The following is a 24556-nucleotide window of genomic DNA, read 5'->3' as shown; positions in this document are numbered from 1 at the left end:
GATTAGTCACTTTCTTGGCAGTCCACGGGTCACCTGGGCATCTATGGCAGGTGCGATCCCAAAGTAAACACAAGTCTACAATATGTATACAGAGGTATGTACATATAGAAAAAGTTAGAATGAACAAGTGGGAATTAAGTCTACGTCGCAACAAGACATAAAATGGTCTTAACTACAGTAAGTATTATCTTAACCTTCCATTCTTTGCTCAGCAGCTTCGCCTCTCAAGAACCGACCAACCTCCCTTTCTGCCTCAGCTGAAGGATCAGTGCCATCTTTCTTCTTGTTATTTCCGAAGAGACACTGCCAAAGGTCGTCCTCCCTCACCATCTCTCCACCTAGGCCGCCGCGTTGCATCATAGTTGTGAGAGTGGCACCTTGTAGCTCTATCGAGTTGGCAGATTCAATAGCCGCTTCAGTAACACCATCTTCATCCACAGGAGATGTCAAGAGTGCTGCTTTATATTCCTTCTCTTTTTCCATGATGTGAGCCAGGCGTCGGGTTACTGAGATCTCATATATGGATTCTTCGACCGTGCCGGAGACAAGGTACATCCATACTGTTGTTGGTCGATATTGGCCAATACGATGCACTCGAGCAATGATCTGGAGCTCGATTGCCGTGTTGATCAGTGGCTCGCATAGGAAGACATGGGTTGCAACGATCAAATTCAGCCCGGACGATTGTGCTTTGCCATGCAAACAAAAGCACTCGATCTAGATTATATACTGTCAGTGTGTTCCTTTCAACGAGGTATCATTCTGGGGCGCTTACAGCCGGGTCGGTTTTGAACTTCTCAATGCCATTGGGAAAGTCAATACTGGTAGTGACTATTCCAAGAGAGCTGAATGCGCTCTGTAATACCGACAAAAAGCTTCCGTATTGAGAGAAAATGATTGACTTTGCCCCAGGGTCGTGTTCCCGCAGCCATAGGATGTGCCGGGCCAAAGTGTCAATCTTTGTCCCGTAAGAACCTTCCAAGTCAATGTTCTTAATCTCATTGAGATGACCGGAGCTGATGTCACTGTAAATAGCATTCTGTGAATGACCTTCGTGGTCTAACTTGACGGGTGGCTTTTCCTCTTGTGCTACCAGTTCCTGTGGCTTGTATGTGATCTGATGGAAATCATTACGCTTCAACTTCTTCTTGCACATTGGACAATTTTGGTGTGCAGACCACCACATTCGCAAGCAGTCCTTACAGTACTTGTGACCGCACACAGTCAACACACCTGGATAAAATGTCAGTCCGCGTGTAAAATATACATCCAGATAAATCAATATTTACCAACTTCGAAGGTCGATTGGCAGATAATGCACTCTCGGGGGTTACCGTCGGAGCCACCATCATCTCTTAGGTGAACGAGGTATCTTGCCTTGGACTTGAGAGTAGAAATCTTTTCTTCAATGGTTTCCTCTTGCTCCAGCCTCAAGGCAAAAGCATCTTCATCTAGCGGTTTTCCTGCACTTTCCTCGTCGTATGGGGCGACTGTGTCCGAAATCTGCTGTAAATGACGATAATACTCCAGTCGATTGTTCATGGTGTCGCGGAACATTTCAACTTCTCTGTTTAGTTTGGTCGTTACTTTCAGTTGCTCAGCGACCATCTGACCGGCGTTTTTCAGGACCATTTCGACGATCTCGTGTTCAGCACGAGCACGCGAATTGCCCGAGCTGGCTTGCCAATCCAGCGAGGCCACAAGTTTGCGAAGCTCACTGACAATATTGCGGAGCGATCCAAGACTAGGATCAGGCATAATCTGACTGCGAGTTTCCATAATCTTAAGAAACAGTTCCGGAGAGGGCCCCTCACCTTTTTGGGCCTGGACGATTCCGGCTTTGACTTCGTGGGAAATGAGAGTATTCTTTTGACCAGTGAGAGCATCATAACGGTCGCTGGAAATTGACCTCAAAGCCTCCATGTAGACATACATCTCATCTTGATGTTTTGTTGACCGCTCATACTCGTCGCCCTCTAGCTTTGCTTCTTCTTCCTGGTCAATAAGTGACTGAGAGACCAATTTGACCATGGCATCCCGCCATTCCTTGTATTGGTCGGCATGCTTGTTAAGAGCGTCGCAAAAGTCTTCAAATTTGCTGAGCAGGTTGTATGACTCGACTCCTTTGCTGTAGAGATGAGGTTTCAATTTCGGGATGTTCACAAATTTCTTCTCTTGTGCCTTAATCTTGATTTCTTTCATGTAGCGCTCCACTTTCCGGGAAATATCATTCAGCAGCTCTTTACGAATGACTTTTGCAGCCTCATAAGCATCTTCTTCCCGTTTCTCGAGCGATTTAAACTCATCTGAATCTGGCTGGGTTAGATTTGTATCGCTCTTGATTTGGTAATATGCGTTCGCAGTGAAGAACACCGCAATATGCTGGACCTCGAGCGCAGCTCGAAGCTTCTGTCGACACTGGCCGAGGCGGCTGTTCTTGTCTGCCTCTTCGTTTTCATCCTCCTCCTCATCCTTGGTATCCAGATCGACGACTCCTGGAGTCCCGTTAGTGTCTTTGGACTTCAGCAGGCGCAGTTGCTCTCTGCTGTCTTCAACCAACTGAGTGGCATGGTCCAATGCTTTCTGCCAAATAGCAAGGGCTTTTTGGCGACGTTTTGCATTTTCCAGAAGCTGGCCTCGTCGAAGTTGCGATAAAAGAAGCGATCGTTCTTCTGTACGTATGGCCGACTCGTTGGCCTCAGTCATGACGTCTAAAACCTGATCCACAGTCCGCAAAGGTCCGGACCCTGGACCTAGGACTCGGCGATATCCGACTTGGGGGTGGAGGCATGTTTGTCGCAGTCTTGATAGCCAATTACGCATCTTTTCGACAATTGCAGGATCTTCGGGGTCCCAGTCGCCTCGAAGGGGGGCTCCTAAGGCGTTCAACCCGCATTCTTCACACATTTGCTCGAAAAGCTGACCGTATTGCTGTTCTTCTACAGCTGTGAAGGGAGTAGTGATCACAATGCGCTTTTGGGGTGGTAGGCGGAGCTCATCCAGTAATTGGCCTTTCCTGTGCCGAAGAGCGATTGTGTTTATGATTTTTGCCAGGACTGTCCCAAAACATAGACACAATCTTCTCCACAAAGGGACCGAAGAGCAGAACGGCTCATAATGGAGGAAAAGGAGAAGGCCAAACAGGTCATCTATGTTTCTGCGCAGTGGGGTACCAGTCACAGCCCAAGCAATCTCTCGAGGTATCAAGCGAGCTACTTTCGCTGCATTGCTGACTCCACTCTCAATCATCTGGGCCTCATCCAGGCATACACGCCACCATGCAATGCGAACGAGGGGTGTCTTCCTCTGTACAAATCGCTTTTCGTGTCGTAGAGCTCGCTGCGGAGCATTCCCCGAATAGTGAATTTCTTTTGCGATGACATTGTAGGTAGTAAGAACAACATCGAACTCGGCAAGCTCGTCGACAATCATGTCGTCGGTTGTTTCTCTCCCACGTTTGATGCCATTGTAATGATGAACACGCAGAGTGGGCGCATGCTCCTTCAACTCTTGTCTCCATTGCTCAAGAATCGCGGGTGGTGTGATGATCAACGTGGCGCCAGTAGGTGTCAGCCCGTCAGGATCAGCCTTGAGCTGCCTTTCTCGCTTATTCAGACTTATCAATGCTATCACTTCGACTGTCTTGCCCAGCCCCATTTCCTCTGCAAGTATTCCACCTTTCAAGTTATCTGCGGCATCGTGCCACCCGGAAAGATCCGTTGTCAGAATCATGAAAAGATGACTGAAGTAGTATTTCCGTCCATCGACATCTTTCGTGGAATTGAAAGACGCTGGAATGTCACTTTTAGGAAGCTCTTCCATAGGGATAATTTTGCCATCTGGCCCTACTTCTCTTCCTTCTCTTTGCAAAAGCCAGCGAACAGCTCTTTTCTGGAACGGGTATAACTCGCATTTTAAATCAGGGCATTTGAGATTCGTCGAACTTTCTGCGGGGTTGGGAACGTGAACATTTGTGTAGAAATCCCGGGGAGACCATTCCTTCACAGTTCCGAGCATTCTATTGCGATATTCGCGCGGGTCGGTCAATTCTGATGGGCGAACGCATTTTTCTTTCAACACATATTTTGTAAAGGCTTCCAGCTCTGCTTCCGTCAAGCGGTTCAAATCCGGGGCCTCAAGAGAATCCCTCCAAAGCACAACTGTCTCGAGAGTAAAAGTTGCTCCATCTGAGGAGACACACAAGTGTGCTTGGTAGCAGGCCGTGGGCACATTATTAGAGAACTGATCAACGTGAGCAAGTCTGCTGACAGCCTGAAGTTGACCGAGGAGATCAAACAGGTGCAAATCCTCGCATGGATATATCAGCAATTCTTCCTCGTCGAGGCTAGATAGTTCCAGCTCCATACGATTGGCGTCGCCATTTGTTGAGTCTGGTTGTGGCGTGTTATTCAGATCTTCATCGATAAAATGAACGCTCCGAACATCTATGAGTATGGGAACCCGAGAGTTGGAGAAGTTTGGGTCGTAGGGCCTCTTGTATTTGCGTGTGCTCGTATTGGAGGGTTTCTGCGGAGGGTGAGAGGTCAGTAATTTTGCTTTACAGAGCGGGATACCAGTGGCAACCTACTATGCGCATTGTCAACCGTGCTAATGGAATGTAGCCTAGAGGTATTCCTGTCGCTGATACCCCATTTTCTTGTGTCAGGCTCCTTGCGCTCCCTTTGGTAGTCTTGCGCCGCTTGGTGGGACGGTCATCGGGTTGCTGGAAGATGGGGTATAGAGACTCGAGAGTCGCGTCTAGAATAACAATGAATGTCAGTGCTTCAATCCGTTGTGATATCAGGAAACAAGAATTACCTGGTAAAGCGATATCTTCTACGACCACACCCATTTTGAAAACCACAGACGATTCTGTCGCCACAATAGAGAGTTGACGAGGAGAGATAATTCGACTTGGAGAAATGGGGCGATCCATCCATGAATGGATCCACGGATCATCTTATCGTAATAATCACGGGAAGATAAGAACAGGGGCTGATTGTCGGCTAAATGCAAGTTCGGCTAAATGCAAGTCCGACTCAACTTGGTATATCAAGACGACAATAGCTCAGGTCTCAATACTGCATCCAGCTGTCTATAATCTACTATATCGACTAGAGTTTATACTATTTACCTCATCTAATAATAGCTATTTTCGCTCAATATCGCTTTCCTAGATAATATGACTGGAAATTTACGCAACATATATATTGTATAGATCCCTCCTGGTGGGTATATACTACAGAGTAAGACGGTGAATGGGAGGCCTGGAACGGGCCGCCTATGACGCCGTTTTAAGCCTCCACTCACCTAGACGGCCTTGGCGTAATGCATCTACCGCCACGGCCAGCGCACTCTACTGACACAGTCCTATCCCGTTGATGGTGTGTCGTGGGCTGGGAACCCACCCCACTCGTAATGCAGCCGCTACGAGCCCTTTTTTGTCCTTTTGGACGAGGGGAGTCATTTCTGGCTCCTCTGTTGAACACTTCCCTTTCCCCCAATTTTCATAAATTATTCGCAAACTAGTAATATACTGTGGATTATAGGTGAAAGAGTACACCATGGCAACCCTCGACCAGGAACCTGGCTCGCCGGACAACAAAAGCTTGAACAACCTTTTTGGTGCATTTGGTGCCCTCCTTGGATACATTGGGGCAGAGGCGACGACGGTACTATCATTTGAGCGGCTTCTATGGCCCCAGCGCTTCTTATCCGGCCTTACAATCCGCTCGGCACCCCAGCTGGCGCTCCTCCATCCCATGGGAGGGCCGCTACACACGGTGGCATTAAAGACTATGGACACCATGTTTCAACACGGCCTACTTGAAGGCTCCTACCAAGGACATATGCTGGGGACCTCTTTTATGCCGGAATTAGGATGGTCATATGTCGTGCACAATGATGCTGCGCCTACGTCGCGCACTGCGCCTCTCCGGAACTGTATTTGGGCTCGCGCCTTTACTTACATAGGCGTCCGGGCTATGCGAGACAAAAATTATATTCAGGGCTCCGAAATGGGTGAACCTACACGCCCTATTCGCGCCCAGGTCATCGTTGGCCATTTAACCCTCTCTAAAGCCACACCAGCTGATATATCATCTAAGCTCCCTTTCGTGGCGGAAAGTGTTAACGGTCCTTCGCTACGCATTTTCCTAGGCCTCGCTCTCGCTGAGATATCAGGGATTAGTGTCACCATCATCCTACTTTCCATCTATCAAACCGCATGGGCTCTCCTCTGGCTCGCTCCGCTCTTCTTACGCTTTGTTAGCGCATCCTTCTCCCTTCGCCGGGAACCGCTTATATCATTTCCCTCTCATGTGGCGAATGACCCAGTCAGCGACTTTGAAGTCCGCTACCCACAATCTGACGGCAACTTCCTACTTATCACCGGGCCGCCAGCTCTTGTCCTCCAGTTTACACGCCACTACGGCCACCCGGTCCGAAGCCACTTTAGAGAGATCATCCAACTAGCTATTGTTATAGGATTTGGCTCCCTCTTTCCGATTGGCCTATTCTGTTCAACACTATGGATGCCCCTCCCTGTGCAGTATGCTTGGTTAGGCTACCAGATATTTGCCGTTCTCGTCACACTTGTGGCTCGCTACTCGCATGCTGCTCGGGTAACGACCACCGAGTCCCACATTGCGCAGCTTCTCGGACAGGAGGCTTGCGAGCAGGAGCAAACTTTGCTCTTTGGCTATGCACGAAATGACCCTGGCACTATCAAGGCTAGCCTTTCCATAACATACCACGCGAGATACCTGGATGGGAAGGAACACATTGCGAGGCTGCTAATCCGTTCAAAACTGGAGACTTCGTCTGACCCAGGTCCCGCCCTCACAATACCGGCCTCTTGACCAGCCACAGCATGCTGCATGGCTATCATATCCGTTGCTCCCTCCCAGGCATTAAATCAGTACCATTTATGATCGGATTGATTGGCATCTGGTTTTTATTATAGAACTTATGTTGAGACAATATTCTATATGATCCCTCTCTCTTGCCCAGGCCCGTTTCCCATGTAGCTTCTCTCTCTCTCTCTCTCTCTCTCTCTCTCTTTTCACTCAACATAAACCTACGCATTTGAAGATCTCATTATCGCGCATTGGCAAAATTTCAGATTTCAAATTCGAATTCGTAAATGAGTTCTAGAGCACGATCTAATCCACACATTCGGCAGGAAGGTTTATCACATAGCGATATTGTGGCCGGAAATTGACATCGAGACAAAAACATCCCACCTTGATGAGCGGTAATGGCGTGTGGGAGGATTCCAGAAAATAAAATTATTAGCAGAATAATGGATTTGCGTTTTTGAAGTTTCAGAGCCGCGAAAATACGAGGTGCAACGGGTGTTGGAACCGGAACCGCACTATGCCGATGCCTACGCGAGGCTGTACCTCGGCGTAGTAATAGAAAAAGCCAGATTTCCCACTGTCGCCTCAATAATAGCATGTGCATACCTAACCTGCGACAAGTTCAGTGCACCCGAGTCCTGCAATTTTTCGAACTCTTCACATATTTGACTTTCCAAGGCTTGAAGGAGATGCAAAGCAACATTCTTTGCCAAGCTCGTCTCGATCGATAAAGTGTCCTCAATGTATTTGATCGCATTAAGGCATGGAGAGCAGTGACGTCTCGACTCTTGTATCTCCCTTTCGTAAGAGAAGTAGTCGTTTACAAAAATGATATGATCAGTTGAAAGCTTTATGAGGTCCTCTAGGGCATTTTGCTCGATGTTCGAAAGCTGAATGTTCTCACTGAATCGTGTGCAGGAAAAGATATAACTGAGAGACGTTAGCAAATGGTGCGGTTCATTTTCGGGCCCAAAGCTTACTCTTGCCCAATATTCCCAGCACGATAGTCAAGGTATTCCCTCAGAGAGATGAAGCCTTCTCTGGCTTGTAATTTCGTAAAGTTCATCCAAGAAAGGAATGCTCGTATCAGATCTGGCCCCTGAGCATTTGCAGCCAGAATTTCTAGCGCTAGCTTCACGCACCAGTCTCCAGAATGTGCGTAGAAGGCTTGAGGGTTAGCCAGAATTTCTGGCCAGCATCGTACAATGACCTCTGTGATCGTAGATTCCTAAAGTAGAGGTCAGTCAGTAGGGAAGTCTTGGATTCTGTGAGACGCACGCAACTGCCAGAACGCTGAGTTTCGACAACATCTGTCAGAGAGTAAGTACGGTCAGTTAGGCTAAATTTCTACAGTTTCGGCATATAATTGCGTACCATCGTGAAACCATATAAGAACATGTAGCTTTGAGATTATGGAAACTTCGGTTCTGCCACACTCTGGTTGCATGTATATTGCGCAACCCGAAGCAGTTACAACTCTATCCAATTCCATGACTGAAAGTTCATGATGCAGCAAAGACTCTTTGAAGTTTTCCGGTAATCTGCCCGCCAGGGCGTATAAAGCCTCTCTAATCTGGTGCATAAAGTCCTTACACTCGGTTTCTGCCTCTAGCCAGTATTTGCACTGACGAGCGGCAGGGAAGGAACTTGGCCATGGCAGTTGTAACCCAACAGGATCAAAAGTAACAGAGTTGTTCTTTTGATGGCCTTCTCTGGTAATTCCTGTTAAAAGGAAATCGTAGGTTGGAAGGTCCGTGAAGGTATCCTCTGTGAGGCCAGGATTGTTCTCATGTTCAACTGGTCGGAGAAAGTCAGGCTGAGATGATGTTTCGTTGCTCATTATGGCGTCCAGTTTTACTGATAAGGAATATTTTTATATCTTCCGGTAGGTGACCTAAAGTGACTCTTTAAATAACAGACCAGCTTGAGAACTTTCCTCATGGACACATCAGGAAAGCACTATTATCACGCATTGTATTGCACAAAAGGGTTCGGTTTGGTATAGGTGCAGGGACGCATGTCAAGTGGAAAACTGTCCCAGCCAATGAAAATCAGAAAAAAAGCCCATTTATTGATCCCGGATGAGTATAGGGACTACTAGGGCATGGTGATGCTGTGTAAATGCCATTTCCTTGATTTCCAACTTTACTAACACTTGATTATTCGAACTAGTTGAGTAAAGGCTCAAATGAGGGGGCTTTTCCATAATTGAAAACGGGTCTTGGTAAACGGGTAGTGTTTTATTATCCAAGTAGGCATCCAACTCCAACAGATAGGGTACTTTTCGTCCAATCTCAAATAATGAAAAAGCCCTCATTAATCAACGGACATATCAAGCAGCAGGAGAGAGTCGGAGCGGCCTATCTATCACACGAGTTACACCTCTTGAATATGAGGCTCGTGCAGCCGTCACTCATTTAGTTAAGGGCCATAATTAAAGCTGTACATAGATAAGGGGATTTTTAATATGACTGAGCAGGTTCATATCCAACTATATGCGAGGATTGGACGCGGATATTCCGTGGATTCGAAAACAGTTGTCAAGAAACAAGGTGTTGCATTTGATTACCCTGTCTTTTTACCGCTAAAACATGGGACTTTTAACTATTGAAGATGGGAACGCTCTAGGCAGTATGCTCTCTAGCATACGGGTCGATTCAGCTGCCGTAATTTAATTTCATACCTTCCACAGCATATAAAGCAAACCGGGATAGCAAACCAAGAAGTCAACTAAGAGAGGTTTAGAAGTGTGTATTCTTAATCTGTAATCTGCTACTTATAACCTCCGAAGCACTAATTTACACTAGTTGCTTATATAAAGTCTACTTGAATAAATAAGGGGAAGGTGTAAGCCAGTCTCGTCCCTAAGCTTAACCAAGAAACAATATTCCTCCAGGGGCGAGAAAGAAAGGCAGGGAAAGAGAGAAAGTGCGTCGACAAGTCGAGTAGTGTTATTGAATAGTAGACGGTAAAAGCGGCTTGGGGCTAAGCCAAAACGGGGGAGGGTAAGGGCGTGCCCAGAAGGGAAGGGGCACGGCGAAGTTGAGAGTGTTCTGGCTTTGTCTCAATCGTGTACTTCATTCGTATTCTGCTACACAATACTGACATGGATCACAGCCAAGAGTTCCTTTTTATAGAAGCATACTAACATAGAGATTCCTAGGCTTATCTAGGTGAATACAATATCCAGTGTCTGTATTCTCGAACAAAATCTGTTTATTCACAACAGCGAGATACCCAACATATCTTTGATTTGTGCTAAATATTCCCACGAATATTACAACAGAACCATAATATCTCCAAGCAAGAGACGTCTCAAATTACAGCAAGACTGACCTCAAAAAGCCCCAACCTTATCATCCCGACAAAACGGACACGAAGTAAAGTACTCTGCCAACCCGACCTCGATCTGCCATCTCGCAAAACAAGAAAGACAAGAGAAAGACTGCACGATCCGAACTCTCGCAGACGCAGGCTGAGGCAACCATCTGTGCGAAAGTAGCACAACATCGGTAGCAAGCCCGGGAGTTTCTTCAAGCAATTTCTCAAACCCCTTCTTCTCGCGCAGGTCCTTCCTATACTTCTGACAAACGGCGACGACCACATCCCTCAGACCTCGATCCGACTTTGGTGTTGTTTTGTATGCTTCAAAAGCAGCCGTCAGGAATTCGTCCGAGTTCCAGTTTTCTTGGGCGAGGGTGACGAAGGCTAACTTTGCTTGGATTTTGAGATATTCCACCTCGAATTTGTCCGCAAGAGAGTATACCTTGACATTGAATAACATAGGACACATTTGAGGGTCTGATCGGTTGATGTCGTAATGTAGTCCGTAGAACGAGCGTATCATGCCTTCTACGACTCGTGGGTGTTCGTCCTTTATTTCGAACTCATGGGCCTGTTTGCTTTCCTGCAGTCATAAAGTCAGTTGGGACTGTGGGTAATGAAGAGCTTGGGATTTTAGGAGACTTACATTGGGGACATTAGAGAGGAATCTGCAGAAAGCCTCAGATCGGCTGCAGACTACGAGTCTGTGCACGTTCAAGGCTTGGTCCGTGGTGTAAATTGTGAGGTCGGAGAACATGCCTGTAGGGTAAAATCTGTCTCTTGTCAGTTATATTGTTCATACGGTGTGCATACTCAAGAACTTACCCCCTAGTCGGTAGACAAACCGATCAGTACCCTCGACACTGTAAGAAGGTAGTTCCATTGCAAGGGCGCGTCAAACTGAACGTTGACGCGAAGGGGCCGAGACGGGGTCAGTTGAATATGTGAAGAAGCAAAATAAGGATTCAAACCTGTTGGGGTAACAACGATGAGCAGTTCGGATGCTTTTACGCTCAATCACAAATGAGACTGAAATGCCCCAACAAAGGTAACTGACTATCTAGGACCTTGTCTCATCTCCAACAGAGTCTTATTGTGCAAAACCACACATTGGATTTGTTGTGAGATTATCATGACTCACTACTTGCGCTACTCTATCATGACGCGTTGTATCCAGCCTCCGTGTCCCAAAAGGGTTATCGTCTACCTTGCAACCTTCACGTCTGGGATCCTTCATATACGTCACCCTCACTGATTTATGAGAGCTCCTGGTCCCTTTCCAAGTATAGCCCTCACACTGTCTCTTCCAGTATCCCCAAGCTCTTGAGGAGAAGAAGGAGAGGTCTTGCCTTTATGGTCGGTGTCGTGTACAACGGTACCATTAACTGCATGAACAGATCGGTGGTATGATCGCCCATTCATCTGACTGGCAAATATATTGCTGGTGTCGCCCCAAGAGCTTGACTTTCCACCAGTGATTGATTTATACTTCGCCGTGCCAGACTGCGTTGTGTGTAGGTATGATGGTCCCGAGGTCAAGGTGTAAGTGGAAATACCGAGCCCTCCTGTTGCCTCAAAATCGAGACCTCTCTTCATCCAAGAGTCAATCGTCATCCCATTCGAGGTGATACCGTAAGTTGCATTGACAACCAACGGGTATTGGAATTCAAGGCTGTGTGAAATGGGTGTATCTCCAAGTTTGGTGATAGTGTTATTGCCAGTTGTGAGTTGTCTGTTGACTTGACTGTATCCTTGCTGGTTAAGGACACCGTGGTTGGAGAAGGATAGTGTCTGAGACCACGAGTACAGAGAAGATGTTGCGCGGAAAACTCGCTTGACAACTACAGAGTACGACAAGGAATCATTTCCCCCGGTCTCGTTGTGAACAAGATTTCGAGTCACAGAAAACACTGGCAAGGGAGCATTCACTGTGGGCGCATTGTTGTCACGAGTGATGGTGGCTTTAGCGGCTGAGCTGTCGTTATCTATATATATGAAAATATTTCCTGTCACAACCCAATAGGAGCCCACAGTGTGTGCAAATGTGGCACTCCCATCTGAAGAGACATCAAGACCAGTCACCCGGATCTCAAACGAGTGTTGTTTCCCGTCTTGAATCATGGGGAGAAATGGGGAAATATCAATCTCCGGTTGTCGAAGATCAAATGCATCCGTTCCAACGACAGGACGCCAGAATCCCGGAGCCACACCTCCCGTGAAGATAACAGGGAATGGCCAGACAAGCCCGGCAAGGATTCCATCGATATATAGCTGAACTTCACGAAAGGGAGTGTACCCATATAGCCCACCGACGGTGCTTCCAAAGTCTTGGGTATCCTCAGAGAAGACATTGGACCACCAGAACTCTTCTTCTGACTGTCCACATGCCGATATTGAGACAACAGCACGCGACGCCGCAGCAGGGATCTTGTACATGACTGTTGTGTTGTCTGTGGGAAGTTGGAAGGCACTTGAAGAGTTTGAAGCCGACTTTTTGGCTGAGATTGGAAGAATCATATCCGCGGTCTTGACATTCTGCCCCGTAGAGAAGTGCGCTGTTAGTGTGGCATTGAACGAGCCGGTGTAAACATCGTTAATGATATTTCCCAAGTCAAATATCAGCTTCTGGGGGCTCTTCCATAGCGAGTTGTACTGCGACATCTCTTTGATATAGGTCCAGACAATCCCATTGGTTGTTGGCTCTGCCGTTGAAGTCCGGAACACTTCATTGTCTCCAAGGTACATGAGTGCCAGGCGGTCATACTGCTTTCCCCGAGAAGTGACAGTGAGATTGATTCGTACAGTATCAAAATCGCAATTTGGGGGCTCATAGTCGCCTAGATAAGCTGTGAGATTAGACCACAAGGAGAAGCAACTTTTGAGACCTCTTACCAACAAACGGTGCTCCATAACTGACTCCAAAAACATGATCCATGAGCAAGATCTCGACATTGCAGTTATCATCTCCACTGGAAGCGAACGATATCGGCTGATAGAGCTGGAAAAAGTCTTGCAAACCAGTCGAGCTAGGCGTCTGGGATAAAAAACCCGCACCAGACTTCAATCCGCTCTGGAGCGAGAAAGCCGATGGAAGGTGCCCCAAAAGCAACAACCCACATATGGCGATCAGAGCCATAATCGCTAGTAGTCCGAAGCTTGGATTGACTCTTCTCAGTTTGCCGTTGCTGTCGTTCACACTCGATTTCAAATCGCAATGATCAACCGACAACACAGTATTGGCGGTTTTGTAAGTCTCTTGGGGCTTCAGGGGTTGTTGACTGTGTATCGACACCGAAGATCGATTCGACCTGCGCTGCCATTTAACAACATTGCAAAATGTAACCACAAGCCAGAGCAGAAGAATAGATAACAAGCATGCAGCTAGGTGGGTACAACAATACTCCATTGGAGATTGAGGACCCATCAGCCGTTGAGACAAGTGCCATAGAGGAACTAGCATGTTAGCTCTCCCTAGGTGAACCAGTTAGGATGTGTTTTATCCACAACCTGGTTAAAAGCTATGTAACCTTGAAAGTGGTTGCGATGCAACCTTGGCATACATGAAAGTAGTAGACTTATCCCTGAGGATAAAGGTGCATAAAGAGGGGAAGGTGTACAAATAGCGAAGGAACCTAGGAGACTCCAAATGTCCGTACTCCCCCTTTCGAGCTTGTCACGTACCCTGGATCCCCTATGTAAGCCCATCAGGGCTACTGGTATCGCACACTAGATATACCCAGGCCAAAATTTGAATTATCCAATGGTTTTCATTGATATTTACCAAATGCTTGGTATTGTCTAAACCTACATATATAGCAACATAAAATGTCTAGACGAGTAGAGATGGTAGTATACAAAAACAAAGAAAAGTTGTAAGACACCAAATGTCTTATGTAAAGCAAGGCAGAAACAATCACTCCATATCCAATGCAGAATTTTGTCCCAATCACATAAACAAGCGCCAGGCACCAAGAATAAGGGCGGCGGTACCTGTGCATACACCCCTGGAGAGAAAAGAAAGTCAGCATAAGCTCGCGCATCGGGATATTTTGAGGATCATACATAAGCCACTGCAACGTCGAGAACTTGACAGCCTCCACTCGTTCCCTTAATCCAGCAACCTCCTGCTCAATTCGCGTTTCGGTCTCCTTGATCCGCATTTCTTGGCTATTTGCTTCCTCGCGAATCCGACCCTTCTCAAGGTTCAGATCCAACCGGACCGAGGCTTGTGTTCGTCCAATCTCATCCCGGAGTCGTGAGTTGAGTTTGGCGAGGTCTGCTGCGATCTTCTCGTGTGAGGAGCGGGTTAATTGTGCCTCGGTCGAGTCTGCGTTGAGTAGTTCGGAGCGCAATTTCGCAAAGTCCACTTTTTGTGTATAAGTCGATCTCTCCGAGTCTAGTAAAGCGTTTCCCGTTAGATATCCGATAAGCATTCCAAAGTCACGATGCGCGACAGTCACATTCACATACCTTCTCGGAGGACCATTGTCCTGGTAAGATTCTGGATCGACTCTTGAATGATATCGTTCAGTACCCGCATCATTGCTACGGACTGCTCCTCGCTGAAGCCCTCCGTCTGTAGACGCTTCACGAATTTCAGGGTATCAAAGTGATGATCGCGGGCTCGAACTGGTGTCGCATGGAAGGCGCGACGAGCGGGATGGAAGGTAGCCACATAGACGCCATTGTGTCGGATCGGATTGCCGCGCTGCGTTGTGGACGTCGCCGGCGTGGTTATAGAGGTTCCTCGGGAAACGAGATATCCGGAGATAGCATCCCGGGTCGATGTGGAGATGAGCCGGGAAGACTGGGAAGGTGCGCTGAAGGAATGGAATCGTTGTTTTAAAGGACTCGAGCCTTGGGAAAGTGGTCGTCGTTGATTTGTTGCAAGTGCGGAATGGTGGGTGATGGTAACGGACGGACGTGAGGAGGAGCTGTTCCAACTCAGACGGGGAAGGATATTGCGCGGGACATCCGCGACATGTTTTGGAGGCGCCATGTCAAGGACACTGGGCAGATGGATAATTAATTTAAGGGCACTTCAAACTGATCAAGAATGACGCAGAAGACGAAAGCTTGGAAGCCCTTATTCCAGGGCCTGAAATGATCGGGATGACTAAGGCCATCGGAAAGCGGGATCGACGCTTCCAGCCCTGGAGTTTCCCGGCCCCAGTGCCCGCATTACCCGCATTGACTAGTAGAGTTATATTCTCATTTCATGAAATTAAAGGACTATTTTGATTGATCATTAACTAAGGCTTTTTCAGAAAATATCTAAATTAGACTTCACATGTAAACGCTATCACAAATCCATGCCCTTTTGGCCACTCGACATCCAACCTCATATCTATAGGTCGAACAGCTTCTTCAGCTGGTTGATGGTGTCTTGAGGGCCGTCAACGGAGTGTCCAATGGTGCGGGGGTCTTCGTAGATCTCATGATCGTTTCCTCCGACGAAAGTCTTGTCGCCGAAGAAGTGGATGGTCTTGTAGTCGATACCCGTGATGCCCTTTTCAGCTTCGATGTGCTGCAGGCAGTAGGTCTTGTCCCAACCGGTGGGGAAGACATCGAAAGAAATCTGACCGCCGATGGAGTAGCTGTGTTGGGAGATTGGTTAACACCGTATCAAAAGCAAACTTCGCCAGACAAAGACTTACGTGAGACCATAGTCGGGGAACTCCTTCTTTAAGAGGTCCACTAGGGTCTTTCTGATGTTGTGGATCTTGTCATAACTATAGTGCAGGTCAGTTAGCCAGCCCATTTTTGTATCCATGATCACCTCGACATAGTGAGCGCAAGACCAGTACGTACGCTTGGAACTCATCACGCTCCTCAATGCTAGCATTACGTCCAACGGGGCTGATGTTGACCATTCCATTGCGGAACTCAATGAAGGTACCGCGCTTGCGGGGCAGCTTGGTGTTGGCAATGAACTTGAGAACGAAATCCACCAGATCTTGGTACTTGTCCTCTCCGAGCCACTGAATGAAGTTGTTGCTGGCAAGTGGCTTGCCGAGGCGGAATGCGGTGAGGCCATTTTCGGAGAAGCAGAAATCGAACATGGTGGTAACATCGATGGTGGGTGATCCAAGCTGCTCTTGCTGCTTCACAAGGTTCGAACCGCCAACCTGAATCATGTTAGGAACGGGGTGGGTGTATTGATTTGGAGGAGACAAACGAATCCAATAGCGCACTTGTGGCGCAATCGAGAGAGCAACTCAAGCATCTCGTGCGAGGCATGCTGTAATAGGAATATATTAGTATAATTGAACAGCGTTGAGTTTCATTGCGACCTACCCGTCTCGCGGGGGTGAGAGTCTCGTCAACATCGAACAGAACAACCGTGTCCTTGATGGGACGGTTCTCCAATGAGGGGTAAATGCTGGCAGCTTCAGTCATTTTAAAGGATTTGTTCAATTGAATCTTAAGGAGTTTGTCAAAGATAAAAATTGCGCAACTCGGGGGTAAATATAGAGAGAGGGGCCTATATTTTGACCGCAAGCGGTGAGAGCGAAAGCGGGAGCTTAGCGTGAGGCGATTGGGCCCAGAAGCGGAGAGAAGGCCACCTGGTCTGTCTCACCTGTTTAGAAAAAGGACTAGATTTAATGACTTGCTTGGATTACCTGGGTATTGATCTACATTGTATACGTTGCATACTGTCCTAGACTATGCCATGTTTTGTGGCGACATAAAGAGCTAGGTAGTCTAGACTCTGCCAAGTGCCTGGCTGTTATCGATAAGAAACGGAGGGGTCCATCATCAGAACGAGTCAAACATGTGCACTCGAGAATTATCTTAACTACTTGCTATATACTGATGTGTATTCCATCATGTACTAAGTGGTCTATAGCCACGTAGACATGCACAGTTGGAATCACCAGCTCAACCCAATTTCCTAAGGCCTGTAGAGCCAGCTCCCAAATCCCCAACGCCCAAACCGCTCAGCAAACCATAAGTAGACATACTCAGCGTCCCATAGTAGTCTGGAAGACCTTAGCGGCAAGCTCACTCAGGAGCCTCGTCCGATCTGGCGTTGGAAGGTCCAAGAAAACCTCATAGACACTTTTGCCCTTAGCATCACGGATTGCGCCGATACGATTACCGGCAACAGCGCCAGCCAACGCACCAGGTAAATTGCCAACAATGAACCCCATAGCACCACCGCTGACACCGCCAACGAGTGACCAGAACCTCCCGGTTGGGCGAGTGCGCCTGCCGCCTTCTCCCTCAGTCTCCTCGGCGAGACCCTCCTCGCGCAGCATCTCTTCAAAGACGGAGCCGAATTGGTCGCTGTCACGCTCTTCGCGGTTCCCGCCGAATCCAAAGCTGGACCAGGGGAAACCACCGCCGGTTGGTGGGACTTTTGCTTCGGCTTCCTCCTCGGCTGCTTGGTATGCGCGGGTAGCATCATACTCTCGGCGGCGCGAGGGGTCTGAGAGGGTATAGTAGGCGTCGTTTATTTCCTGGAACTTTCGTGTGCGTGCGGGTCGCTCTGGGGAGTCGACGGGGACTCGATCGGGATGGGATTTCAGTGATTCCCTAGGCTTGGTTAGAGGGTCATTTCGAGGCTAGTTGTGGTACACTTACCTCTTATATGCACTGCGGATCTGTTGTTGGGTGGCATCTTGGGCGATGCCTAGAATCTTGTCTGGTATGTGTTAGTTGGAACGATCTCAGTTAGGCCTTTGGGTGAGGTCTTACAGTAATCGGGGCCTGGTCAAGAGTTAGTATATACTTAGGCAAGAGAGCGGGAATAAAAGCAACATACTTGACATTATCACACTTGGTTCTGAATTTCAACGAGAAAAAAATGTATTATGATAAACTAATGATAGACTCGAAGAAACTGGAGAGAGTCTTCCATGGAAAGCCATCACATGCAGTGACGTAGTTGTGGCCTGAGGCATGAATCCTGATCAAGTTCCATGGTTCAAATATTTAATGATATTTGATTTTAGACGACCACATCTATACAGGGTCAACAGTCCATATTCAAGGATAATTTTGAACTACTCGAGAGTGGATTGACTATGGGTCCTTCGTCTACAAAATGCAGTCAAAGTCTAAGTTTAGCCGGCCACACAACCCAGCCACTTTTATTTCGCCAGGGGGTGACTGATCAATATCTGAAGATCCCGTTTGATTCGTCTGAAATTACCATCCCAGCGTTATTTACAAACCCCTCTTAGAATCTCAATTGTGCCAGCTGTCAAAGAAATTTCCTGCATAGAAAATCCGCAAAGCGGGTGCACACATCGGCCTAGACCTCAAATTGCGCATCTCCGCAGCAGCTAGTGGCTGACTTGCATCTGTCTCTTCTCATTCTTTCAATTGCCACACAGAAGCTCAAAAAAAAGTTTCAAAGAGATCATCAGGGGCATTGTTACGCAACATCTCAAACCCACCTTTCTCTGTGTACCTACCCACCACAATCCCTCTACTAGCACCCACCTGCCCTCAGACCAAACACCTCTGGCCCCCAAGTACCCCAAGTCGCACCCGTAAGCAGCTCCAGCATCAGCACCACCACACTACCACAATGGGTTGGTTCGACGGTAAATCCAGTGGAGTTTCCTCGACAGGGTACGTGCGGCGACGGTCATCACCCACGCCTAGCGGCCACAGCACACACAGCAGACGCAGCAAATCAGGGCACTCGTCCACGCATCAGTCGCGACACTCACCGCCGTCCTTCTTCGGTGGATTGGCCGGACTAGGCGGAAGCCGAACAGGAGGCCGATCAAGCCCATCTGTTTTCTCGTCATTCTCGTCATCGTCGCGAAGGGCCCGTCCCCGCGAGGGATTCGTGCAGCGCATGCTCCGCGACATCAAGCGTCTGTTCCGCGATATCTATCGCTGGGCCCGTCGCAATCCTATGAAGGTCTTTATGATGGTTATCGTGCCTCTTCTGACTAGCGGCGTTCTTCCCAAGCTGCTGGCTATGATTGGCATTCGCTTGCCGCATGCTATTACCAGTGCCCTTGGCGGCGCATCGAAGCCCAGTGGTGGAATGGGTGGTGTGGCTGGTATGATGGGCGGCGGTGGTGGTAGGGGTATGTCGGAGAACATTAGCAGTCTCATGAACATTGCCAAGATGTTTGCGTAGACGACATCGATACCCCTAGACATGCTGTGCTGTTCGAGCCTGGGGTTCTTTTCCACGACTTGCAATGCTTTGCTGAAATTCGACACATGACGATCACGATGATACACCTACTGTCCTTTGCTTCTTTTTCGCTTTTATACTACCATCGCTGTTTTTCTCGTTGCGCTTTGCACTTTTCGATGTTGTCATGAACTGGGAGGCCCGTTTGAATTCGATAGAATTGATTTCTTAGGAAAAGCTGCTATTTTGTATCGAATGAAACATCTGAAAATTCGAAACAAGTCCAGAGATATACTGGAGTCTTCTATTTATACTAAACTAGTCAAGTGTTGGTGCCCAAGCAGGTGGATATGACGATGTCGGACTGCTGTACACCGCACTAGTTGTGTCTGCAGCTGGAAGTGCACTGTCCCTCTTGTACAGCAGACCCGCCTATAAACCCACCAAACCTAGGTATAGAGTACAGATATCACTGTGGCAGACCGATGTTTGCGGGGATACTCTGTAGTACCACTATGAGATGGATCTGCAAGGAGTACACAGACAGGATCGACAATGGCCCTGTGACTATAGGCCGTGCACGGTGTATGGCCAGTAACTGACCTGCATCATAAATGTATTGCCCTGAATGTTTGGATTTGAGAAAAACAAATTATGTGTACATTTTGGTTTCTAGTTGGGCATTGCCAACATCCGAGCAGGAATTCTATAGTAAAGCAACCTGGGGGAACTTTTGTGATCATCCCACAGGGAGAGAAAGCAACGACTAACGCCCGAGGTACAGTAATATAACTGTTCAAGTCTATGACCGCTGGGAGCGCTTGTTACGCTTCCGAGAGCGGGAGTTTGAGGTGGCAGTGGTCTCGGCCTCCTCAACCAAGGGCTCCTCAGATTCATCAGAATCCACTTCCTCCTCGGTGGTTCCAGTTCCCAACACCCGGCCAACAGTCTTGTTGAAGCACCAGATGGGAAGTTTGCACACCATCGTCTCACGGATGGTAGGACGTGCAATCTGATCAATGTCGAGCAGGAACTCTTGGCGCTCGCCAGCCTCGTTCTGCTCCTCCAAAAATACATTGCCAATGGAATCGACAATCAGGGTCTTTCCATTCTCAGCAACGACGCGCTTCCGCTCGCCAGTGCTAGCAACCTGCTCGGTGGGGGTAGAGGTACCGGAGGAAGGACGGGCGCTCACACGGGCACCTCCTCCCTTCTTATCCTTCTTGTTCTCCTTATCCATCATGCGCTTCTGGCGACGGTTGACAGCCACGGCACCGGCGTCGCCGGATTCAGGGGCAGGAGCGGGAGGCGCAGCTTCGACTGAGTCGATTCCAGGGACGCCACGAACAGCCATTTCATCACCCCAGGCAGCTCTGCGGGCCTGACGAATGTAGCGATCGACAAACTCGCGCTGGCGCTTCCAGCTAAGGACCAACGCAGCATAGTGAGCACCACCACCGAAAACGAGGAACAGGCCCGCCAGCACGGAGCCCAGACCAGGACGGAAGCGAGAGTAGTAGTATCCAGTACCCTTCCACAGGGGGAAGCCATTCTTGAGGAAGTGGTCGTAACGCTCGCGGTTGGGGCCGCGCAGGACGTTGGCGACGAGGTTCAGACGGGCAGAGCGGGCATCGGCGTTCTTGACTGCGGCGTCAATCTCGCGCTTAGTAGGACCCTTGTTGACATTGACCCCCTGGTTGGACTTGGCCTTGCTCTTGTCCTTGGCGTAGTTGGCGATGAAGGCGCGCTTGACCTTGTCCGGGTGAATGGTTCTCGACTTCTTGCGGTAGGCCTTGGTGATTTGTTCCTGATTGGCATTGGGACGGATCTCGAGGAGGTCTGCAGTCGGGTATAGAAGTCAGATACGTATCCCTTAAGATGAAAAAAGAAAGGAAAGCCATTGACATTGCTAGGGAGATATTACGTACCGTAGAAAGTCACATTGGCACCCTCGTTTGTGGCCACATCGTTTTGTAGCCCAAAGATCTCATAGTCTGTTCGAGGTCAGTATGGGGTTCAGGTCCGGGTAAACAATACCCACCTTCTTTGGACCAGGCAGCGACAAGGCCGCAGAAGACGAAGACCGATAGAAAGGCAAACAGCTTCATGATGATAGAGCGGTCAATGCCGCAGAAGCCAACGAGAGAAGTATAGAGTTGAACTAGGCTGTGTGTTAGTGGAGGACATGTAGGAAAAAAGCGGTCGGGCGTTTATCCACTACGAAGAGCCAAACGTGGCCCCAATTGAATTGGTGGTTTTTTACTGATTTTACCTGTTTTTTTTTACTTTAGAGGGGCAGTTGGGCTCTGCATGAATTATTGCATCTGTACGGAGTAGATGGTATATATAGTGAGAGATCTAGATTCTAATAGTTTTACTCTTCTTTTCTTTGCAGAACTTCCTATGGGAGTTACCTAGGGGAGCTAGGAACTGGGACAGGTACCCGTTACTATTATTAGTATTGGCATTTGTTTCTACCTAACTACCCAGGTGTTGCTATTTCATCTTATTACTTGATAAGTCTTGGTGAAACGCCCGTGCTCTGTGACTAAAATCGAAAGGGGAAAAGGCCCAAAAGTGACTGCCTCTTGTTTCCGGCTCTCTTTCCTCTCCACTCTACTATTACCTGTCCCATTTTCAACCTCTTCAACCTATTTTTCTCTTCCAACCTCTCTATTCAAAATGGTCTCTATTCCAATTGATGCGATCACTTCGCGTTTTGGCGATCGCTTCAACAACCTCCGCAGCACCTCGTTGAGTACACGCTTCGCCAACCTGCGCCCGATTTCCGAGTTCCTCGACATCAAGCGCATATCCAAGCCTGCCAACTTCGCTGAAGCCCAGAGCCGAGTCAATTACAACCTGTCCTACTTCTCCAGCAACTATGCCGTCGTGTTTGTGATGCTTAGCATCTACAGCTTGCTGACCAACAAGATCCTGCTGTTCGACATGATCTTTGTGGGCTGTGGTCTCTGGGGAATCAGCTTGCTACAAGGCCGGGATCTGGATCTCGGCTTCTCTCGCTTCACCACTTCGCAGCTCTACACCGGACTACTCATCATCGGTGTCCCCATCGGCATCTTTGCCTCCCCCTCGGCACTGCCCTGTGGTTGATTGGCGCAACCGGTGTGACCGTTTTCGGCCACGCTGCTTTTTTGGATAAACCGATCGAGAATGCTTTTTCCGAGGAGGCGGTCTAGGTGGTCGGCCGCGAGCTCCTTTTGACATGCCCCCTTGGGGAAGACCACCAGGGGCACGAACGGGGAGAAATACTAGGGGACGTGCGTGGGAGGAGACACGGCTGGAGGAGGTGGATAGCGAGGAGGATGCATATGGGCGGGAGTTAGTGCGGAGCGGTCGATACAAGCAGGAGTATGGAGGGCGAGGGCCGCGGAGGCGACCTGTGGATTATGAAGACTTGACGGATGAAGCTGAATTTCTTGATGGGGGAGAATTCGATCTATACGATCATGAGGATAGCACGGTGGCCTATGCGATTCAATTGGCCATGCGAGACAAGGAGGATCAACTGGTGGACACGGCGCTCGAACGAATTCGCCGCGCCCAAGTTCTGGGGAAAAAAACGTCCGGCTGTCAAAACAGGAACTGGATGCCTTGGAGCGCAAGCGCCAGCAGACGGATGGGTCAAGTGGAAGCCGGCGCTCATCCATCCATTCTATCAAAGCGACGTCGCGCCCATCGTCCCGACGGAGCGTTGTCGCGCCAGAGCCCGGGGCGTATTCGACCTTTGCGCCTGATGCACACAGCACCTGGGCTCGTGGGACGGCCGGCTCGCGGCCGTCCAGCTCATCTTCTGCTCGCCCCCGGACTCCAACCACACAATCTCTTCGTCCCCAGCAGTCCAACTCACCTCTTCGACCTACCTACCCATATACCCCCGAGCGCTTTGCCCCCACTGCCCGACCACAGTCGATGCAACAACCGCCTGTGTTCCCACGGCCACTGCCAGACGATCCTCAGTGGGCCCCGTCCTACTACAATACCATGCAAATGAACCCATACGGGGAACCTGCGCCATACCTACCGCAGGTTCCCACCGATCTCCGGGCTGGCCAGCAGAATCGAATGAGTTACCCTTCAGGGCCTCCCTACCCAGTTTATCAATCTCCGGCCAAACGCTCACCGCCAGGCACAACGGCCCGGGGAGACATACCACTAGATCCAGTCAAGTCAGGGCCGGAGCAATCTACTGAAGATGAATCAGAGAGCGAGGATGAAGTGCAGATCGTCAAGGTGGCCAAGGTGGCGGAGCGCAAGGCCCCAGTTGCGCAGAGGCGGCCGGTTGCTGGAACCACCCGTAAACGGACCAGCCGATGAAGCTGAAGTGTCTCTCGGGGTTGCTCTAATATCCCTCTAAAATTTACTTTCGGTCTGGGGTGTTTTGTGCTCAGTGATTTTTTTTGATGGTCTTTGCGTCACGCGATAGTCACGCGATGGAGTTTTAGGTAGATCGGTCTTGGGCTACAAGCATCCACATATTATTTCCACTTTGATCTTTGTTTTGGAATAGCTTAATATTCTACATAAGTGGACCTGAGATTGATTTGTCTATACGGAGTATACGATGCAACGTCAAAGGGTTTATGTCCCAAGGTTTTTAGTATGCCAAGTATTCAGCCACCCGCAGATCTCCCATATTCCTTCATATTTTCATATTTTCCTAATAATATAACTACGCCTCATTAATAGTACCGTGGCTACAAGGGTAACTATAGTAAGCAGATACTATTAGAGTAAATATTAAGGCTGATCAATTGGACTAGGCAGTGGGGACGCACAATTTTTCTGCCTTGGCAGAGCCCCGGAGATGACGTCTTTGTCTCCAGGGCCATAGGGGAAAACATTTAATGAAGTCTGTACCTGTCTCAATTTGTTTCCTTTTTTTCTTCTGCTTCTCCTTTCTAGCTAGGCACCCACTGGGTATACATTTGAGAATATATCCCCTTGCGCATCATCATTGTCCCGGTTCCAAACCTTTCGATACTATCCCTTTGTCATCTAAGCGCCACTATCGCCCCCTTTAGATTTGAATCTGGAATGCTGTGTGAAACATTGTACATAAATACAGGGATATAAGTAAGTTACACTGGGGAAAATCCCTGGAATCCACTCCTTCCATCTTTCCATCCTACATGGACATCGCGTGGAGAAACTGCGACTGACAGGACCTTATAGACTCGTTTCGCACTGTCTTTTCAATCCACTCTCTTTATCCACTCTCCTTGAATTCGATTTTTTTTTTTTT

At 48.6% G+C, this 24556-nt stretch overlaps 11 protein-coding genes across 11 annotated transcripts; 4 read left to right on the top strand and 7 right to left on the bottom strand.

The window, feature by feature from the left end:
- Positions 1-189: 189 nt before the first annotated feature.
- N7517_003225 (uncharacterized protein) lies at positions 190-4852 on the bottom strand (the record flags this gene model as incomplete). The annotated part of the gene is made up of 5 exons (XM_056720955.1): positions 190-717; positions 776-1233; positions 1290-4527; positions 4589-4758; positions 4819-4852. The coding sequence occupies 5 exons, from the start codon at positions 4850-4852 to the stop codon at positions 190-192; spliced, it is 4428 nt and encodes a 1475-aa protein (XP_056585090.1).
- A 712-nt stretch (positions 4853-5564) lies between these two features.
- N7517_003224 (uncharacterized protein) lies at positions 5565-6860 on the top strand (the record flags this gene model as incomplete). The annotated part of the gene is made up of 1 exon (XM_056720954.1): positions 5565-6860. One exon carries the CDS (start codon positions 5565-5567, stop codon positions 6858-6860), a length of 1296 nt encoding a protein of 431 aa, XP_056585089.1.
- A 527-nt stretch (positions 6861-7387) lies between these two features.
- Positions 7388-8700, bottom strand: N7517_003223 (uncharacterized protein; the record flags this gene model as incomplete). Its single annotated transcript, XM_056720953.1, has 5 exons — positions 7388-7397; positions 7467-7790; positions 7841-8088; positions 8139-8170; positions 8454-8700. 5 exons carry the CDS (start codon positions 8698-8700, stop codon positions 7388-7390), a joined length of 861 nt encoding a protein of 286 aa, XP_056585088.1.
- Positions 8701-10197: 1497 nt separating this feature from the next.
- Positions 10198-13491, bottom strand: N7517_003222 (uncharacterized protein; the record flags this gene model as incomplete). The annotated part of the gene is made up of 5 exons (XM_056720952.1): positions 10198-10767; positions 10831-10943; positions 11010-11047; positions 11437-13021; positions 13077-13491. Coding segments are annotated over 5 exons (2721 nt in total), but the record flags the coding sequence as incomplete, so codon positions are not given.
- Positions 13492-14130: 639 nt separating this feature from the next.
- On the bottom strand, positions 14131-15183 carry N7517_003221 (CCDC90 family protein; the record flags this gene model as incomplete). Its single annotated transcript, XM_056720951.1, has 3 exons — positions 14131-14188; positions 14247-14580; positions 14655-15183. 3 exons carry the CDS (start codon positions 15181-15183, stop codon positions 14131-14133), a joined length of 921 nt encoding a protein of 306 aa, XP_056585086.1.
- Positions 15184-15531: 348 nt separating this feature from the next.
- On the bottom strand, positions 15532-16583 carry sec53 (phosphomannomutase SEC53; the record flags this gene model as incomplete). Its single annotated transcript, XM_056720950.1, has 5 exons — positions 15532-15781; positions 15842-15916; positions 15996-16312; positions 16363-16425; positions 16482-16583. The coding sequence occupies 5 exons, from the start codon at positions 16581-16583 to the stop codon at positions 15532-15534; spliced, it is 807 nt and encodes a 268-aa protein (XP_056585085.1).
- A 566-nt stretch (positions 16584-17149) lies between these two features.
- On the bottom strand, positions 17150-17959 carry N7517_003219 (putative DnaJ chaperone (Caj1); the record flags this gene model as incomplete). Its single annotated transcript, XM_056720949.1, has 4 exons — positions 17150-17723; positions 17772-17832; positions 17886-17897; positions 17953-17959. 4 exons carry the CDS (start codon positions 17957-17959, stop codon positions 17150-17152), a joined length of 654 nt encoding a protein of 217 aa, XP_056585084.1.
- Positions 17960-18723: 764 nt separating this feature from the next.
- N7517_003218 (uncharacterized protein) lies at positions 18724-19290 on the top strand (the record flags this gene model as incomplete). The annotated part of the gene is made up of 1 exon (XM_056720948.1): positions 18724-19290. The coding sequence occupies one exon, from the start codon at positions 18724-18726 to the stop codon at positions 19288-19290; it is 567 nt and encodes a 188-aa protein (XP_056585083.1).
- An 802-nt stretch (positions 19291-20092) lies between these two features.
- Positions 20093-21398, bottom strand: N7517_003217 (uncharacterized protein; the record flags this gene model as incomplete). Its single annotated transcript, XM_056720947.1, has 3 exons — positions 20093-21129; positions 21219-21284; positions 21332-21398. The coding sequence occupies 3 exons, from the start codon at positions 21396-21398 to the stop codon at positions 20093-20095; spliced, it is 1170 nt and encodes a 389-aa protein (XP_056585082.1).
- A 574-nt stretch (positions 21399-21972) lies between these two features.
- Positions 21973-22404, top strand: N7517_003216 (putative COPII vesicles protein Yip3; the record flags this gene model as incomplete). Its single annotated transcript, XM_056720946.1, has 1 exon — positions 21973-22404. One exon carries the CDS (start codon positions 21973-21975, stop codon positions 22402-22404), a length of 432 nt encoding a protein of 143 aa, XP_056585081.1.
- Positions 22405-22516: 112 nt separating this feature from the next.
- On the top strand, positions 22517-23628 carry N7517_003215 (uncharacterized protein; the record flags this gene model as incomplete). Its single annotated transcript, XM_056720945.1, has 2 exons — positions 22517-22858; positions 22894-23628. 2 exons carry the CDS (start codon positions 22517-22519, stop codon positions 23626-23628), a joined length of 1077 nt encoding a protein of 358 aa, XP_056585080.1.
- Positions 23629-24556: the final 928 nt, after the last annotated feature.

The sequence above is a fragment of the Penicillium concentricum genome (genome assembly GCF_028827145.1).
Source record: "Penicillium concentricum strain IBT 3081 chromosome Unknown utg000001l_segment0_segment0, whole genome shotgun sequence".
NCBI lineage: Eukaryota > Fungi > Ascomycota > Eurotiomycetes > Eurotiales > Aspergillaceae > Penicillium > Penicillium concentricum.
The sequence above is the reverse complement of the archived record's forward strand: the minus strand, read 5'-3'. Positions and strand labels throughout refer to the sequence as shown.